We start from the raw sequence: 17,905 nt of genomic DNA on the forward strand, positions 1-17,905 counted from the left end.
TGAAATTCCCGACCTTTCAGAATTAATTACGTCTCGTTTCAAGACATCATTCAGTCAACAAAAGTAAAATATTAATATTTAATATTTATGCGATCAAATAGTTTTACAATTTCGTGAGCAACATATATGAAAATTGACGTTTTAATTTGAGAAGCTAATTTTTAAATCTTCTGATTAATTAAAATTTTTACTAACTTAGAACATTCTAACATATTTAAAAAGAAAAACGGGTAATTATCATTATTTTATTTTTTCTTAAAAGTTTCTTCAAGTTTTATATCTTTTGTATTGCAACACGCACACAAATACATAATTTTTAAAAATTTGTCTTTAGTTGAAAATTTATTACATTTGATCGAATTGCATTTGAATATTTTTAAGGAATATTTTCGTTTTTATGCTTCAAAAATATTGCTTTTTGGACATTTTTTTAAGTTTGAATCTTAAGAAAGAAAAAAAGAAAAATTAAAGGTAAGAGATTTGCAAAAGTTTTTATTAAGATATAAACTGTTTTAAAATTTTTAACGAATCTTTTTTAATAAAGTTTTTAAAAATTGTGCCACGATAATATCTATAACAGTTTTAGTTTGTATGATTCAAAATTTTTAGGACACATGCATTTTTCTTTCGTCCAATTTATAACCAAGTAAAAATTCCAATTTTTTGAAAATATGCCGGCTTTTGTAAAAATTAATTTTCTCTTTATTGTTAGTCGCAAATCAAATGAGAATTATATTTATATTATCAAAATTATATTTTTTAATGTTCGAAAAAATTTGTAAAAACATTCAAATATTAAAGATTAATTGTACCAAGTTTCAAGTTTGTAGATTTTATTTTTTTTTCAAAAAAAATTTCTAAAAATGGTACTGAGAATGAGAATACCCCTTTTAAATACAACACGCCCGAGTAACAAACAATATTTTTGAAATATTTGAAAAACATTTTAAAAACGTTAAAAATAATGAGCTAGTCTTTTTCATTTCATTAGAAAATCGTGTTAAAAATATTTGATATTAAAGAATACATTTTTTTTCAAATGTTGAAATAAACGTTTTCTAAATGTTAAAAATTATCCTTTCATTAAAGTAAACGTTTTTTTTTTAATATATTAAAAGAGACATAACTCATTATTTTTAACGTTTTTAAAAATTTGATTTTTAAATGTTTTAAAAATATTCTTAAAAACACATTGCATAGGCGTTTAAAATTTGCAATTTGATACCATAATCATTAACAATCTTTGTAAATTTAAAATTATACTTACGATTGGTCGATTTTATGTGCTGCGCAAAAAATATGTGTCTCCAGCCATTACGTTAACTATCTGAAATAAACAACGAAATTTTTTGTAAATTGCGAGAAAGAGCGCCAAGTCTGTAGAATCGTTAATCGCTATTCCAATAGCAGTTAAAAATTTTTAGAATTTAATCGAGCGAACTTTCTATTGCCTTCACTTTCTTTATGAAAAAATACACTCACGACTAGGCGTTGGAGGTCCGAAATGACACTTAAATTGAATATTACTTTCAAATAAACCTCCAACTTGAAAGGGTTAACACTCCATTTGAGTGTCATTTCAGACCGCCAATGCCTAGTTTTTTTCATAAGAGATATTTTAAATAAAACACGCTTGATTGAAGGTATATAAATTTGCAATTCGATACTTCTTAATAATCTTTGTATGTTTAAAGTCAAACTTACGATCGGTTAACCAATTGGTGTTGTGTCGTAAGAATTGTCTCCTAGCCAGCTATCTGAAACAGAGAGCAAACGCTATGTAAATCGCGAAAAAGAACGTCGAACCACATAGAATCCTTAATCGTTATTCCGATCGAACAAAACTACCTTTTTCTTCGACAGAAACTGCGCGAAAATCGCATTCGACGTTGACCGCGCGCGCCACTCACCATTACCGTCCGCCATTAGGCCGTGTTTAGATGAAGAAGAAAGAAGCGGAATAGAATAGAAACGGAAAGCAGATCAGCCAATCAAAGTAATTCCGTTCCGCTTTTGGATGACTCTGATTGGTTGATCTTCTTTCCGTTTCTGTTCCGTTCCGCTTTTTCCTTCTCCAATATTAAGACTGCGTTCCGAAATTCACTGCTAGTACAGAAAATCTATGGTATACCTAACGTGAACTATAGATTTTCAGTACTTACAGTGTATATTGGAACGCAGCTTACATCAACTTCAAATCGTTCCTACCTTTTGCACGACTAATTGATTCTTGTCGCATCGCATCGACGTTAATTTATGCGAACGCAATCGGAACGAAGAGCGAATACTGAATCTTGAAGGCGAATAAACAGTAGATACAAATGAGGCTTGTTTTCTATTCCTACACTAGACTGCACTGGAACGTTCCTTCTTGCTTTCACTAACTTTCAAATATATATCTATTTCATTTTAAGTGCACACTAATTCAGGGAGTTCAGGAACAGAAAACAAACGGATAGGCTTGTTTTTTATTCCTACACTAGACTGCACTGGAACGTTCCTTCTTGCTTTCACTAACTTTCAAATATATATCTATTTCATTTTAAGTGCACACTAATTCAGGGAGTTCAGGAACAGAAAACAAACGGATGAATTGACTCACCGTTCGCCGTTGGTAGCTCAAATCCGTCCAGCTTTGTACGACGATTGCAGCTCTCGAACGTTTGAGATCCAAGATCCTCCTTAAGCCCGTATCAGACTACGCATTGAAAATTGAAGATTGAAGATTAAAGATGAACGTGCGACCCTTCGTTTTCGGTACTTTCTGGTACTCCCGGTACTCACACGCATCGGAAACTCGGAATACGAGGCAACGAACAAGATGCGAAACACGATTAAACGCGACACGACTTCGCACCATGCATCGTATCCGACACGACGACGACGGATGTTGGCACGAACGCCCGACATTTCACTTCATTTTCGGTTCTCTCGAAACACTCACTCGCGTCAAAAACTCGTACGAGACGATGAGGGTGCGAGCGTTGAAATACGCTGCGGCGCGCCGCGACCTTCCGCCGTTCTGCCTAACCGACCAACTGCTGCTACTGCGTAGCAGCGACGTGACTGGCGCGTGGCCGCGCCTGCGCGCCGCTGCGCCACTACCACCACTGCTACGCAGTAGCAGCAGTCGGTCGGTCAGAACGGCGGAAGGTTGTGGCGCGTTGCGGCGCATCTCAACTCACAACTTCGTCGTTCCGTACGAGTTTTTGACGCGAATAAAGTGTTTCGAGAGAGGCGTGGAGTACCGAAAGTCATGTGAAATGTCGGGCGTTTGTGCCAACATCCGTCGTCAATCGGAAGATTCTGCATTAAAAATGTTTACGACGATCAATCGGGTGCCATTTGAATGGAATTTAAATTCCTTCAGTAAAGATCAGAATGCACATCACGTCACAATTCGAGCAGCGCCTATTGCAATTTTCTACATAACGAGTTGCACCGAGTGCTGCGTGCTGTTCCTCGCGGTTTGGCGGCAGCACTGTGTATGGTCACCGCAAGGCAGCACTAGTAGGGACTTCCTCGACGAGGACCCGGGACTGCCCGCCCTGCTGCAGTGACAAGTGGGTGATGGCCGTCTGACGTTTCACTTTCGTTGGATTCTCTGCCGAATTGGTGTATGCGTACTTGAGATCGCTGCAACAGAGGTGGTGAACGGTGCCGGTGATGAGCGTGTGGCTGCACGATTGATTCATTTAATCCTGAACGAGCGGTACGACCAGAAACGACGGCATTTATGCCCGAGAGGTAAGGGAAAGCGATCTCGTAATGCCAATACCACGGAAGCAGGCCAGTGGCACCGCCGGCTGGGGTTAGGAATCAACCAATTCCGCAGATTTATAAAATTTCTGTAAATTATTTTATTTTACAGGAACACGGCTGGCGACATGAGCAAGACCGGGGAGGATAACCTTCTACCTCACCACTACCAACAGCAGGTGTAAGTGATAGGAATAAAAATATTGCGATTGCTGCTTTCCACTGAGCTCATGAGGAAATAAAAAGGATGTGAAAAAAGGCGACTTGAAATTTTGAAAGTTCTTGATATTCATTAAAATCACAAGAAAGATGGTAGATTAGATAATTTAGAAGATCTATCCTTTTATTCTCTGCTTGTGTAACTAGGAGCTAGATAGCTTGCTTTATTAAAACAAACTGCTTTTTTATTCCTAAAGAATTCATTTGTAGATCTATGTTGAATAAGCATTCTTTTATTTAGTTTAGTGCTGAATTTTTGAATCATCCTTTTTTGGTATAAGAGATTGAAGTATGTGTCGATTGGTACATTTCAATCAAATACAATGATATCATAGTTTGAAAATAAATCTCAACCATGTCCAAAATAAGTTTTTATGTGAACATACTTTCTTTAAGATATATTTTTGCATTGCCTGTTTGATTTCTCCTTTCTTTACTTTGAAAAGAATATGTAAACATATAGATTCAATTTGTACAAAGATACATGTGGCATTTCCATTTCTACAGGGAATTCAATGGACGAGAGGATCAACATTCAGTTGAATTATGTAGCACGGACGTGATTATTGTCCCTTCCCCTGGTAATCATGACCATGGTAGTTCTAAAGTAAAATTGAAAAATATTGTTGATTTTACATGGGATCATCATCTTTATCCTGGCCAATTGTTGGCCGTTCATATATCTGGAAAATATTTAGCCTATGGTTTAAAAGGTAACATTTGATAAAACTTGCTGTTAAAAGATTTGTTGTTTGCAATGTTTTTTTGGTATTAAATTGTGCTTTATATGACGTGTTTTACATGAAGAAATTTAACTTTTAAATATTATATCTGTAAAAATGATTCAAGTCATACTTCTATTTAGATAAATTTTCCATCTTCTAGTTGGTACCGGTGGTGGGGTAGTTCGTGTTGTGTACAAGGAATTAGAACTTAGAACTCTGCTACGAGGAATGCGAGGTGCTATTCAAGATCTAGCGTTTGCCCATGTTCCAAATGCAATTCTTGCGTGTGTCGATTATACAGGATCACTTTTTATACATTCAATTGAACCGACGCCGTCTGAATTATTATCTAGTTTAGTATTACAAGTAGACGCGGAAGACCCTTCTCCGACTACTCACCGAGTGATCTGGTGCCCATACATCCCAGAAGATGACGCCGCTGATGCAGATGAAGTATCAAAATTATTAATCCTAACTCGCGGTTCCAAAGTAGAATTGTGGTCGGTTTCAACAGTAGCGTCAAGATTTAGATCAGTAGAGGTATGTAAATATACACGCTTTCATAATTTTTATTTGATAAATATTGGAATATATATATGATGAATAATTGTCAACTTCTTTGCTTAATCAGGCAACAAATTCAGTTGTTAAAGAAATCGGTGGCATGATAGAAATTGATCAACACTCGGGAACTATTGTTGAAGCTGCACTTAGCCCAGATGGCACTGCATTGGCAACTGCTAGTACAGACGGAGAAGTAAAATTCTTTCAAGTCTTCCTTCATAATAATTCTCACAACAATCAACCACGTTGTTTACATCAATGGAGACCTCATGGAGGACGACCTATTTCCTGCCTGTTTTTCCCTGATGATCATAAAAATTATCAACCTGAGTAAGTATTTGGAAATATTAATTTGTATGTACAAATGTAATCAATCAAAGGTTAACGTCTACTAGCAAGCAAATTGAAAAGAATTATTTGATGTCATAATATTCATTTATTCAACAGCATATGTATATTAAATAATATCAGATTCTAAATATTTATTGAACATTTTGAGTACATAAAATTTTCAGCGATAATCAAATTTGAAATTAGCATTTTATATTGATGAATAAACCGAAATTAATGTAAAGATGATTTAACAAATTGTTAACGCATATATTTTGTATCAATTTATAATTTTTTTATACAGACGTTACAAAGCATAGTACACTGTAGAAAATTTTTTAACAGAAAAAAAATTATGTATATGCTCTTGAAAAAATGAATATTATGACATGTCAAATGATTCTTTTTAATTTGCTCATTAATAGCTGTTACCCTTCAATTGATTACACTTATAAATAAAGCGAGCTCATTTTTTGTATTTAATTTGGATTTCTATTAAATAACCTGAACATAATTAGAGGAAATATCTGTTTTTCAGTGTTCAGTTTTGGAGATTTGCTGTGACGGGGTGTGACAATAATTCAGAACTTAAAATATGGACGTGTGAAATGTGGACTTGCTTACAAACAATCAAATTTGCTCCAAACCCTTCTACAGGCAAATTGCCGGTACTAAAAGCAGGTTTAGATCTTAGTGCTGGATATCTATTTCTGTCAGATATATATAATAAAATTTTATATGTACTAAGTCTTATAAAGGACAAAAATGAAGCGATAGCATGCATTAGCACGGTATCAGAGTTTCTCCTGCCATATCCAATTCTAAGTTTCGGAATTGTCGATGCCGATCAACGTAAGATACGGACTGGCGAATCACTGGAAGATCTATGTGAAGAAATTGATGAGAACGATGAACAACTTGTTATTTATATGTATCTAGTCCAACCAAAGTCGTTACAAGAGTGTCACATTGCTTTTAAACCTGCCTCACAAGCAAACTATCTCATAGATACGCTTACTGTACCAGATATGAGAACTGTTAATGGCATGTCTGGAGAAAATTGTAAGGGAGAACTGTCTTTATCCGCTACAATTGAAACGACAATTAATCACAATACTGGTGGTTTAAATCTAATGACGCCTGATGCATTCAGTTCACCTGCAAAAAAAGAGAGCAACGAATTAGAATCTAATTCCGAAAGTCCAGATTTAAGGAAAGTTTTACCCACTAGTCCTCTTACACAAGCGGTCCAAGCTTTGAACGCATCTGATCCGCCACTGGTAAAAAACGAAATAGAAGAACAAGCTCCTGCAAGTTGTGGTAGCAGTCCATCCAGAGAAGTGAGAGAAATTTTATCCCTTACTAAACCAGATGATGAAACTGATGAAATTGATGTCAAGCCGGAATCGAAAACAAATGCCGATGAGGATTGGTCTAATATCCCAATGGTCTTGCTTAAAGATGTTAGTGTACACGCGATGCAAGAGTCGGAAGAATTTCCTGAAGACGATGAGAATAATGTACAAAGACAAGAGATGAAAGATGAACCAAAAACACCATCCCTTCCTACTGATGATCCTGCAACATCGTGGCGACCAAACAACGATATTATTAATCATGAATTAAACAACAAATTGAAATCTATTTTAGAAATAGTTCAGGATCAGTGTCAAGAAATAAAGGAGTTGCGTGCCGAGGTTACTAGATTACGGCAAGAATCGCCAGTATCCACGCGAATAGAATCGGCATTGACGAGAATGTCTCAGCAGCAAAATGCCAACTTGGAACAAACTCTATATGATCAAATGACTCGTCAACACGAATTTCTTAATACATTTGAGACAACGATCAAAGATAAAATTGAAAGTACCTTGCCACGTACAGTCGAAGAAACTATAAAGCCTTTGAAACATCAAATGAGATTAGATGTAAATCAAATGGATGAACTCTTCCAGAAGAATATAACTGAATTAATAAACAGTCCTCATGTAAAGGATATCCTATCTTTGACAACTGCAAATGCAGCTAAACCAGCTCTAGATATTGCTTTTAAAGAAATATTTGCATCTGTCCTCTTACCTAATATGGAAAAGGTTTGCCAAGTAATGTTTAATCAAATCCAAGACGTCTTTTTTAAAGGTACTCGCGAATGTAAGTAGCTCATTCCGTCAATATCAGTGGGACAGTTAAATATTTTTTTAACATACTATATAATTTTTTTTTTATATTATAGATTTACAACATATTGAGTCAATTATCGATAAACGGTATCAACGTTATAATGAACAATTAAACGAAATGGTATCAACATTAATACGCGAGGAAATGCAGATAGAATTGAATAGAATTTTAACGACGATGCAAGATAATACCATTCGGGCAGTTCGTGATTCCATACGAGAAAATCTGAATCAGCAACTTACAGAAATTTCTAGTGCACGGTAAAAAATGTATTATAAATCTGAAATTTAATCACTATAAATATTATTATGCAAATTATCATTAAAAGACCTTTTTTTCTGGAAACTTATAGATCAAGAGCTACAACACCTGCTATACCTGCAGCCACTGCAGCTGACGCTCAAGCACGTGTCATGTCTCTTCTTCAAAGAAATCAACTAAATGCAGCTTTTCAACAGGCTTTAAGTGCAAGTGATTTAGGATTGGTAGTACTAGTGTGTGAAAAAACAGAACCTTCGAAAGTATTTTCGGCTCCAGGAGCCCCAGGACAAGGTCCAAGATGCATTTTGCAGCAACCTGTAATTCTTTCTCTCGTACAACAATTATCTGCTGATCTAGGACATCGTACAGAATTGAAACATAGGTATTTGCTATTATTTTTTAATTCATATAACAGATTATATAATATAAAAATAGATTTGTATTATTTGTAAACATTACAAGATATTTTTAATAAAAATTGCCTACGTTTTAGATGGCTTGAGGAAGCAATATTGAATTTAGATCCAAGTGATCCTGTAACACGAGAACACATGGGCACGGTGCTAATGACCCTACAAAATCAATTAGCTACATTTGTAACAAGTAATCCGACTCATCGATCGACGCGCCGCATGAAAATGCTCGCTATGGCTACGCGTGCATTATTAAGTCAGCATCCTTGACCATCACGTTTGTGAGATTATTCAAATATAAGATATAAGATTTTTTATGTTCTGTTTAAAGACGACTTTTGTCTAAAAGCAATATTAAGAGAAGTCGTGTTTAAGACTGGCAGTATAATTTTCATATAGAATATAAAACGGATACAAATATGTGTGAAATCATTACACTCACGCTATTTCAACACAACATTCAGATTTAATTTTATTTTATTTAAGAGATACACAAATGTATGTGCGTGCGTTTAAGCCATTAATGCTTAATGAAATTTTTTTAAATAATTTTTTATTTAAGTTGTAGGTATCTGATTTAATTCTAACATGAAAAAAATGTTTTGAGTATAATATTGACGAGTTGACGAAAGATTAATATTAGAAAATATTCAGTACTAATACTGAAAAAAAAATTTTTCCGTTCACTATAGCACCGACGAGAGACTATTAAAGACCGCTAATCTTATGGGAGTTTGTGTGACTGTTAAATTTTTAATGATAAACTGACAATACAGTATTAATTTTATAATTTATTGTTATCCTGAAGTTTCATAGATATGCTTATGTATTTGTAACTCGAAAATTCTTGATTTTTATTAAAAATTGCAGTTTTGATGTTAACATCCAAGTTTGATTATTGACAGAGATAATAACTGATCAAAAAGAATTACAAATGATGTTGTTAAATATAAGTATGCATACTTGCTTATGAAGTATTTGTATAATAAAAAAATTAAGATTTTAATAATGTATTACTCAAATATTTGTATTAACAATCATATAGTCAATAACGTTATCGCTCTTCAATTACCGCCGGGCCCCTGGGGCCCCAGTGACGGCTCCGAAAATTTACCCAGGGTTGACGGTCTTTAATAGTCTCTCGTCGGTGACTATACTGTTAAGTTTCGCATGACCAGTGTTACATCCTACATGTGTGATAACTAAAAATCAATTTTCATTTATATGTTGATAATAAAAATTATATTTCTTGAACTTTTGTAACCCAAACATAGACACAGTGCATGGATTTCATGACATATTTAATCATACTTGTATGAAAGAATGTGTCTAAAAATTTTGATTAAAAATATCTAACTTTCAAAACTTTTGGCTTAATTGTTTAGAAATATAATTTTTTGACCGAGAAAGATTCTATTTTCATGACTAGCAATTCAGGAACTAGAAAGGTCTATATTCGAATAAATAATATGATACATGATAATTGTAATATTCAATTGCATGATGAGATAAAGCTGGAACTGTTTTACTTAGATGATTGAGTTTAAATATCTGTACCTAATAAAAAGATTATGTTGTTTAACTACGTTATACTGGTAAATCTTGTAAGATAAAGTTTAAGAAACTGTAGAATTTTGATACATGCTGTTATATACATTTCAAAATCGCATTAGAATGTTTCCAGCTCTAACTTAAAATTCTTCATATTAAATTTTTCGATTTTCTCATTACAACGAAGAGTTTTTTTATTCTATCACACTCACACTTTATTTTGCACGTATACATGTATATATGTATAATGTTTATAATTAAATATATAATATATACATAATTGAATATATAATATATATAATTATGTTACATATGTATTATGTATATACATATATAAATTTTTAGATCTTTAACTTTTATATCAACTTTATTAAAAATAGATGCATAAATATTCTCATAATATTTACAAATTAAATCTTTCTTGAGAACTATTCTAGAAATATTAGATCTTTAAAAATATAGACCTGCCACTATTCAATTATATTATCTTTTAAATATATAGACTTATAAATATAAATATGTGTGTGTACATATATATATATATATATATATATATATATATATACACATACACATATACATACTTACAATAATAAGGTATTAGATATCGTTTGAAAGTTCTTAAATGAAGACTGTAAATAACATTGTGCCACAATGAAAAAATTATTTTCCAACATTTTTATACTTCCTACATATGGAAGTTCCTAATTCCAGGTTCATGTGTTCAACTATATTTTAAGATATTCTAGGAAAATGACATTATACATTATTTAATATCGTACTGAAGGATGTAATATAAATTTTGTTCGGAAGTCAGAGCTTTTTGTTAATTATTTTTCTTAGTCACTTATATATTTTCATATTTAAATAATATTAATCGTAATTTAAAATAGCACACGTCCCTACTTTTTCATTAATAAAATCAAACACTATAAATTATTTCTGTTAAACAAATCACGTTTCGGTTATTTATACCAAGTTTTACTGTAAATTATGAAAGATTCTTCCGTGAAACATTTTCACATTTAACATGATCATAAGAACTATATATTCTATCATAAAACTTTACATACATATATCTAGTAAAATATTTAAATAAATATTTTATTGTTTTTCAAGTCATCAAAGAACATTGATCTAATATGCAACAAAACGCTTTGTTTTCTCAATTTCTGATTTTTAACGATTTTACTTCTTACATATATATATATATATATATATATATATATTCTTATTACATACAATATATACAGAATATATATTCAAAATTTGCATGATTCATACAATTCTATGTTTTACATTTTACTTTTTAGTTCTGTTAGTAGAGCTTCTTTGATGTGTGGAGCTATTTTAATTTTTCTCTTTTTGACTCTGCCAGACTTTGTACTATTTTTGTTCACTGTTGTTACTTCTGGTTTTTTCTTTTTCTTTAAGCAGCTAAGAGGATTTGGTCCTCCCTTTTTCCTTTTCTTCTTCAATTTACTATCTTTCTCTTCTAGTCCTGCTTGTTTTCGTAATACTTTTACATTTTCTTTTTCCCATGTAGTCATACCCAAACCTTTCTGCATAGCTTCAGCGTGTTTACGGCTCGCTTCTGAAGGAGAGTCTAGCGTGGGTGCTTTTCCATGTAAGTAAATAATAGGAACTCCAGGAATTAGCCTCAACTTATCCTGAAGCTCGCGATCTTGCGTTGCAACAATATATCTATAAAAAATCATTTTTTTAGAAAAAAAATTTCTATTAGATACTCTTCATATATATTTATTTATTAGTATTATAAATTTGAAAAATTATATATTTAAGGTGAAAAGAATTTTTATATGCATTAACTGAATGATATTTTCATTACAAAATATTTTAATAAGCATTTTATTCTTATTTCAAAATAGCTTACAACACACATGGTGTACAACAAAGAAAACTTTATTATTTTTCCAATATTAATTTCCAATATTAATTTCCAATATCAAATATTTCGAATACACATTAAATTTTTTAAAGCAAGTTTCCTAAATCTTTTCTATTTAAATGCAAAAAAAAGAATGTAGATAGACCTGTTATCTCTGTATTCTCATATATACATGAAAATACAAGCATGCACTTAGTTCATAAAAATTGTTATATCTTTGTCATTTGAACAAATTTAAATTTTTTAGAGAAGATTGAAATCTCAAAGATTTAAATATTAAAAATTATAAAAATTAAAAAATTGATATTTTGATTAAGGTATGCATCTTCTTAATAAATATGAACAATGTACCTTGTACTATTGTCTCTTCCTATCATAGATCGTAAACATTTTGAACCACTTATTGGGTTCTTTTCGTGTCCACATTTATGTACAGCATACTGCTTCACTATCTGCGTGGCACCATTAACTGCTGGAGAGAATACACCAAGTTTCTCAGTTTCCGAGATGATACATGCCGTTGTTAGCAGTTTTATTTCAAATTGAAAATACTTTGCAATTTGCTCCTGAATGTTAAATTTGTTCTGAAAAATAATAAAGCACAAATACAATAGAGAAAGTAAATTGTATTGTAAAATTTCTTAATAAATAGAAAATAACATAGATAACTAACCTGTAATGCCGTAAACGCAAATGTGCCATCAATAAGTACTTGAAATGGTTGATGAAACTTGTAATTGTTTACATAAAACCCAAGAGTCTTGCGAGCTTTTTTGGCTCTTGAGGTTTTCATTTTTAAATAGTGGAGTCAATTAAACTGTGGGCTTAAGAGGGGCCTAAATACCAATCGCATTACAGAATAAATTAATTTTCAAATTGATTTGACGGATTACAAAATCCTTTTGTAGAATAGAAGTACGTACCAAAAAAATTTGGATAAAACAGATTTTACGAGAAAATCGAAAGAAAGAAAAGAAGCCTAAGAGCCCATGCCCACGATTTAGATTTTAGCTAGATTTAGATATGATTTTTCGAGACACCATCTCTACAACGTGGACAGTGGACATTTAACACTACGATACCAAACTATCAAAGTACAGGTTAGATTTCAGAAAGCACGTTATCTGCGACTGTTGGCAAAGGAACCAAGCGCGCGTACACAAAATTTCAAATCGGTCGAAATAATAAATATACAATCCTTTTGGGATCGCTAATTAAAAATAAAATTATGTATTTAATAAAGAGCAATCGCGACAAATATTCTGCATAGTTGTGTGCACTATCAAGAGATAGTATCAATTTACATTTACATTGATAACTTACTTACTAGATTGAGGTTATGTAGAAATGTGGTCCTGCTATTTTGGAAAAGGATCGTAATTACAGACTACGAATTGATTTAAAAATTAGAATTGTATTGAGAGAAGAATTTTTACTCTACGATAAAAATCATTAGAAATATATCTGGAAAAAAAAAATTAAATTAATGATACTAAATGTACACAATGTTCCTATATATTACTATATTTCGCAATTTTATTTTGTATATAAATATTTTAATAAAAATATTACATTCAAATCAATTACAATTTTTTTTTTATTTTGTATATGTTGTATGTACAATGAGATGCATTAATGAGATCCTTTTTCGGTGTAACTAGTGCAAGTCACAGTAATCTTAGCCAATCAGACGAACTCACTAAGCCAATGGCAACACATGATTGGTTAAACTGCTGGAGTTTCTACACCGAAAAAGGATCTCATTAATGTACTTCATTGTACATATATACATAATATAGCCAGTGAGGATCACAAAAACGTGAACATTATCGATGGGAAATACAAATTTTATTTGATATTTATCTCAAATGGATCACATAAAATTTGAAAAAAAAGGTAATAAAAAAAAACAGTGTATGCAATCGTTTTAATTTAGTTTTTAAGTAATTTTTTTTCTAGTCAGAGCAAATCAGTTAAACTTTTATCCCTCTACTATATATATAAATTTTTTTTTTTAGAAAACTGGAGAAATTTTCTGTCTACTTTTATGCATCGAGGTAAGCATCTTAAATAAAAAATATCTTTATTATTCATTAGTTTTAAAATGATAAATACAATTTTTATTGTGACATTAAAAAAAATCTTTGCTTTTATCTTGATGTAAATTCTTACATTATTTTCACTTTTTGCCTTTGAATAAATTTTTTATTTTAATGTTGTGTGTGTGCGTGTGGAATCTTACATCTAGTTTATATTACTGTTAGTTACAAGATGGTACATACTGGATTTCAAACCCTGAAAATTAAAATATATATTTTAATATTAAATTCATATATAATTTGAAAATAATGGTATATATGATAAGCATTTTACTTACAATTTTCCAAGCATAATGATGCATGGATGAAAGCTTTTCTAAAGGATCAATCATATGGACATTTAAACATTGCGACTGATCGATAAAAGGTCCTCGAGAAGCAGCCATTTCAAAAATAGTTTTTTGTGGCATTTCCCAAACGGTTTTATAAAGTAACTTTAAATCCTCAGGTATATCTTTAATATTCTGCAAACAAGAGAGCAGTTTGCTTATAAAATGTATAACATTTATTTTATAAAATTTATGTAGCACATAAAATCATTTTATAGCAGTTAAATTAAATAATTTACTTGTATAGATCCGCCGTTAACAAGAATTTTGTTACACATATTTTCATCCCAAAGACCTTTCTCAATTAGATCTCGTAGCAAACGTGGTTTAATAACTGGATATTGTTTTGATAATGCATATATCATATATATGTTGCTCGTATATGGCTCAACTGATACGTTATTTTCCAACATTTGCGCCATAAATGCATCCGACGTTTGCGCTATTAACAAAGAATTGCGCACTCCATGTTTAGCAATTTTTACCTTTAAAATATCCCAATCCCATAAATTTGTTGGTTTCACATTCCACATGTCATACTGGAGAATCTACAAAAAAATTTTGCATATTTTAGATGTAAATAACTTTCAACAATAGATAATGGAAAAATATTTATCTTGAATACATACACCTTTACTAACTGGACTGCCTTCATATGACTCATAAGGACCTTTCTCAATAGCTATTTCGCAACTTGCTTCTAAAGCGCCATAATAAAGAGTTTCAAAAATTTGGATGTTGAGTTCCTTAGCTTCGTCGCTTTCAAATGGATACCTCATTAAGATCAACGCATCTGCTAATCCTTGTACACTAATACCTGAAGTTTTACAAATAAATTTAAAAAGAAGCAATGTATATAATATGTGAATTATGTGCGAGTAGCTTACCGATAGATCTATGTTTATCACATGACAATTTTGCGTCTGGTAGAGGATAAAAACTAAGGTCAATCATTTTATCCAAATTATAGGTGACAATTTTTGCTACTTCCTTAAGTTTATAAAAGTCAAAAGTTCTCTCATTAGAATTCACGAACATGTTAACAGCAATTGAAGCCATGTTACACATGGCAACTTCATCAGCACTTGAATATTGAACTACTTCGGTAGAGAAACTGCTGCATTTAATTGTGCCCAGATTCTGATGATTTGATTTACGATTACAGTGATCTTTAAAAACTATGTATGGTACTCCTGTTTCAAATTGTATTTGAATAATGAGAAGCCACAACTCCCTGGCTTTAACTTGTCTTCGAGAACGTCCTTCTTTTTCATATCTAAATATTAAAGAGAAATATTCTTTTTGTAAATTATATAAGTTCCTAGAGTAATTTTCAATAATGTTCGAAATACATATCAATTACTTGATATATAAAGCTTCAAATTCATCACCCCAAGCTTCAATTAATCCAGGGCACTCATGTGGGCACATTAGGTTCCATACATCATCATCATAAACACGTTTCATGAATAAATCTGGAGTCCACAGTCCATAACACATGCCTTTTGCTCTAGACTGTTCCTCGCCTACAAAATAATGGTTTAAAAAATATATTTTTATTTAAGAATCGTATAAAAGAAACAATAAAAGATAATAACCAATACTCCTTTTGAGATCCAAGAATTCGAAGATATCTGCATGCCATGGTTCTAAATATACAGTAATCGGTCCTTCATTTTTGCCGTTTTTAGAAACGGTCGCAATAGATGTATTGTACGCTTTTAACATAGGCACCAATCCATTTGACACACCCCCTGTGCCTCTTATAGGCGTATTCTTTGCTCGAATACAATGCACATTGAAGCCTATTTCACCATTATAATGACAAAGAATAGCAAATCGTTCTAATGTATCCAATATTCCATCTATACTATCACCAGACATTGTCAACAAAAACGAGCTGTAAAAAAATATTACTATTAACTAATATAAAAATACTACTATTAACTATATTATAACTAAACACTTAATAAATTTACTCATTAGCAAAGGTAATCACCTAGCCATTTGTTGTGTACCAGCACATGCAGTATTCATTGTCTGTGCAGCATGTACAAAATACTGTTTTGACATTAAATTATATGTTTCAATAGCCTTATCAACATCTTTGCCATGAATACCTACAGCAACTCGCATTAACATGTGCTGTGGCCTCTCAACAATTTTTCCATTTAGTTTCAACAAGTGATCACTCTCAAGCATTTTAAATGTAGCATAACTATAGTTAAAATCTCTATCATATATTATTGCAGAATTCAACTTGTCTGCATTATTTTTGATAATTTCATAATATTTCTCATCAATTATAGATAGGCGTTTATTTGTGATCGAGCTTTTTGCACAATACAAATCAGTCATCACCTCTGTAAAAGAAAAAATATTAATAATAAATTATATATTAATCAACAATGTAATATTTGTATTTAAAGCAATATCTTACCACTAAAGACCTTCTTTGTTTCCTTGTGCAGGTTGGATATGGCAATTCTAGCTGCTAAAGTTGCATAATCTGGATGTTGATTGATCATAGTCGCCGCAGTTTCAGCTGCCAAGTTATCCAATTCGATCGTTGTCACTCCAGAACATAAATTGGTTATAACCCGAAGTGCGATTGCAGACTGTAAAAGAAAAATATAATGAAGAGCACATTTCTCTCAAGCTGACGATTTTATACAAGTCAAAGTTAACTTGACCTTCAAGGAGATATTAATTAATGTAAAAATAAGTAAAAAATAAAAGTGATATAAGACTCTGTTCCTGTCTTTGCAGTGACAAAGGTACATGTGCAGACACTCACTGGATCCACGTAATTCATGTCCAGACCGTAACATAGTGTCTCGATTCTTGCAGTTATCTTGTCGAAATGCACAGGTTCCTTGCGTCCATCTAATGATAAACAAAGACATTGATTTTAGAAAGGGGAAAGAAAAGTTTTTACGCGAGGATACGTTGAATCACGTTAGATGCAAATGTAATTGTTTAGATTTGTTATTTACCACGTTTGAGCACGTGCATGTTGATTCCTCGGATGCGTCGAAGTGTCACCTCCGCAGCAGGTACTGTTCACGCAGATATTACTCGACTTCACAACACGACGAGTAACCGGCACGATTGAAAATGTTACCCCGAGTAATTTACCCGCGAAACGGAAGTGACGAGCGTAGCTGTCACGTGTATTACAACCAATCGCAACCTCGTTTAGCGCGGACGTCATTTCCATCGACTTTTTTGTGATTGCTCCTTCTCGTGCCATTTTGAAAAATCAGATTTTACTCCCTACCGTTCGAAATGCGTTCTTCGTATTCTATTTGAAAGAGAATTACGTCAAATCTGTAGATTTAGAAAAAAAAATTGTCTGAAAGTGTCGCAACAGTTAAAATCTTGCTGTAGGAAATTCGAGGTTGTTGTAATGAAATTATCGCGCTCGAATTTGTTATGCAGTTCGACTACCTTATCGATACTCGACTGACAAACAACATCGATACTCGTATCTCAACTTATCGATTGAAGTCCGATGTTACATTATACACAAAAGTGACACATTCGATGCATTTATTACATTCTT

The 17,905-nt window shown here is 32.2% G+C and overlaps 3 protein-coding genes and 1 long non-coding RNA gene across 5 annotated transcripts; 1 reads left to right on the top strand and 3 right to left on the bottom strand.

The window, feature by feature from the left end:
- Window positions 1-1,266: 1,266 nt before the first annotated feature.
- LOC113002975 lies at window positions 1,267-3,015 on the bottom strand. The gene is made up of 3 exons (XR_003268212.2): window positions 2,603-3,015; window positions 1,705-1,757; window positions 1,267-1,327 (listed from the first exon to the last, which is right to left on the bottom strand). It is a non-coding gene; the product is annotated as an uncharacterized LOC113002975 (long non-coding RNA).
- Window positions 3,016-3,585: 570 nt separating this feature from the next.
- LOC105194457 (enhancer of mRNA-decapping protein 4) lies at window positions 3,586-8,870 on the top strand. The gene is made up of 9 exons (XM_011159370.3): window positions 3,586-3,747; window positions 3,872-3,940; window positions 4,486-4,691; window positions 4,864-5,243; window positions 5,335-5,597; window positions 6,136-7,748; window positions 7,831-8,038; window positions 8,131-8,421; window positions 8,533-8,870. Exons 1-9 carry the CDS (start codon window positions 3,737-3,739, stop codon window positions 8,720-8,722), a joined length of 3,231 nt encoding a protein of 1,076 aa, XP_011157672.2. The 5' UTR covers window positions 3,586-3,736; the 3' UTR covers window positions 8,723-8,870.
- A 1,902-nt stretch (window positions 8,871-10,772) lies between these two features.
- Window positions 10,773-13,410, bottom strand: LOC105199907 (rRNA-processing protein UTP23 homolog). Of its 2 annotated transcripts, none has more exons than XM_011167224.3 (4): window positions 13,240-13,410; window positions 12,586-12,748; window positions 12,264-12,496; window positions 10,773-11,707 (listed from the first exon to the last, which is right to left on the bottom strand). In XM_011167224.3, the coding sequence occupies exons 2-4, from the start codon at window positions 12,703-12,705 to the stop codon at window positions 11,299-11,301; spliced, it is 762 nt and encodes a 253-aa protein (XP_011165526.1). In that variant the 5' UTR covers window positions 12,706-12,748; window positions 13,240-13,410; the 3' UTR covers window positions 10,773-11,298. The 2 variants fall into 2 exon arrangements, with proteins under 2 accessions (XP_011165526.1, XP_011165525.1); XM_011167223.3 differs by having other exon boundaries at window positions 12,836-13,240.
- Window positions 13,411-14,005: 595 nt separating this feature from the next.
- Window positions 14,006-17,904, bottom strand: LOC105199909 (ribonucleoside-diphosphate reductase large subunit). Its single transcript, XM_026130326.2, has 11 exons — window positions 17,337-17,904; window positions 17,138-17,226; window positions 16,781-16,958; window positions 16,340-16,703; window positions 15,939-16,240; window positions 15,704-15,866; window positions 15,228-15,616; window positions 14,970-15,157; window positions 14,580-14,888; window positions 14,290-14,475; window positions 14,006-14,207 (listed from the first exon to the last, which is right to left on the bottom strand). Exons 1-11 carry the CDS (start codon window positions 17,353-17,355, stop codon window positions 14,157-14,159), a joined length of 2,238 nt encoding a protein of 745 aa, XP_025986111.1. The 5' UTR covers window positions 17,356-17,904; the 3' UTR covers window positions 14,006-14,156.
- Between the last annotated feature and the right edge of the window lies 1 nt (window position 17,905).

Source organism: Solenopsis invicta, chromosome 7, assembly GCF_016802725.1.
Source record: "Solenopsis invicta isolate M01_SB chromosome 7, UNIL_Sinv_3.0, whole genome shotgun sequence".
Taxonomy (NCBI): domain Eukaryota; kingdom Metazoa; phylum Arthropoda; class Insecta; order Hymenoptera; family Formicidae; genus Solenopsis; species Solenopsis invicta.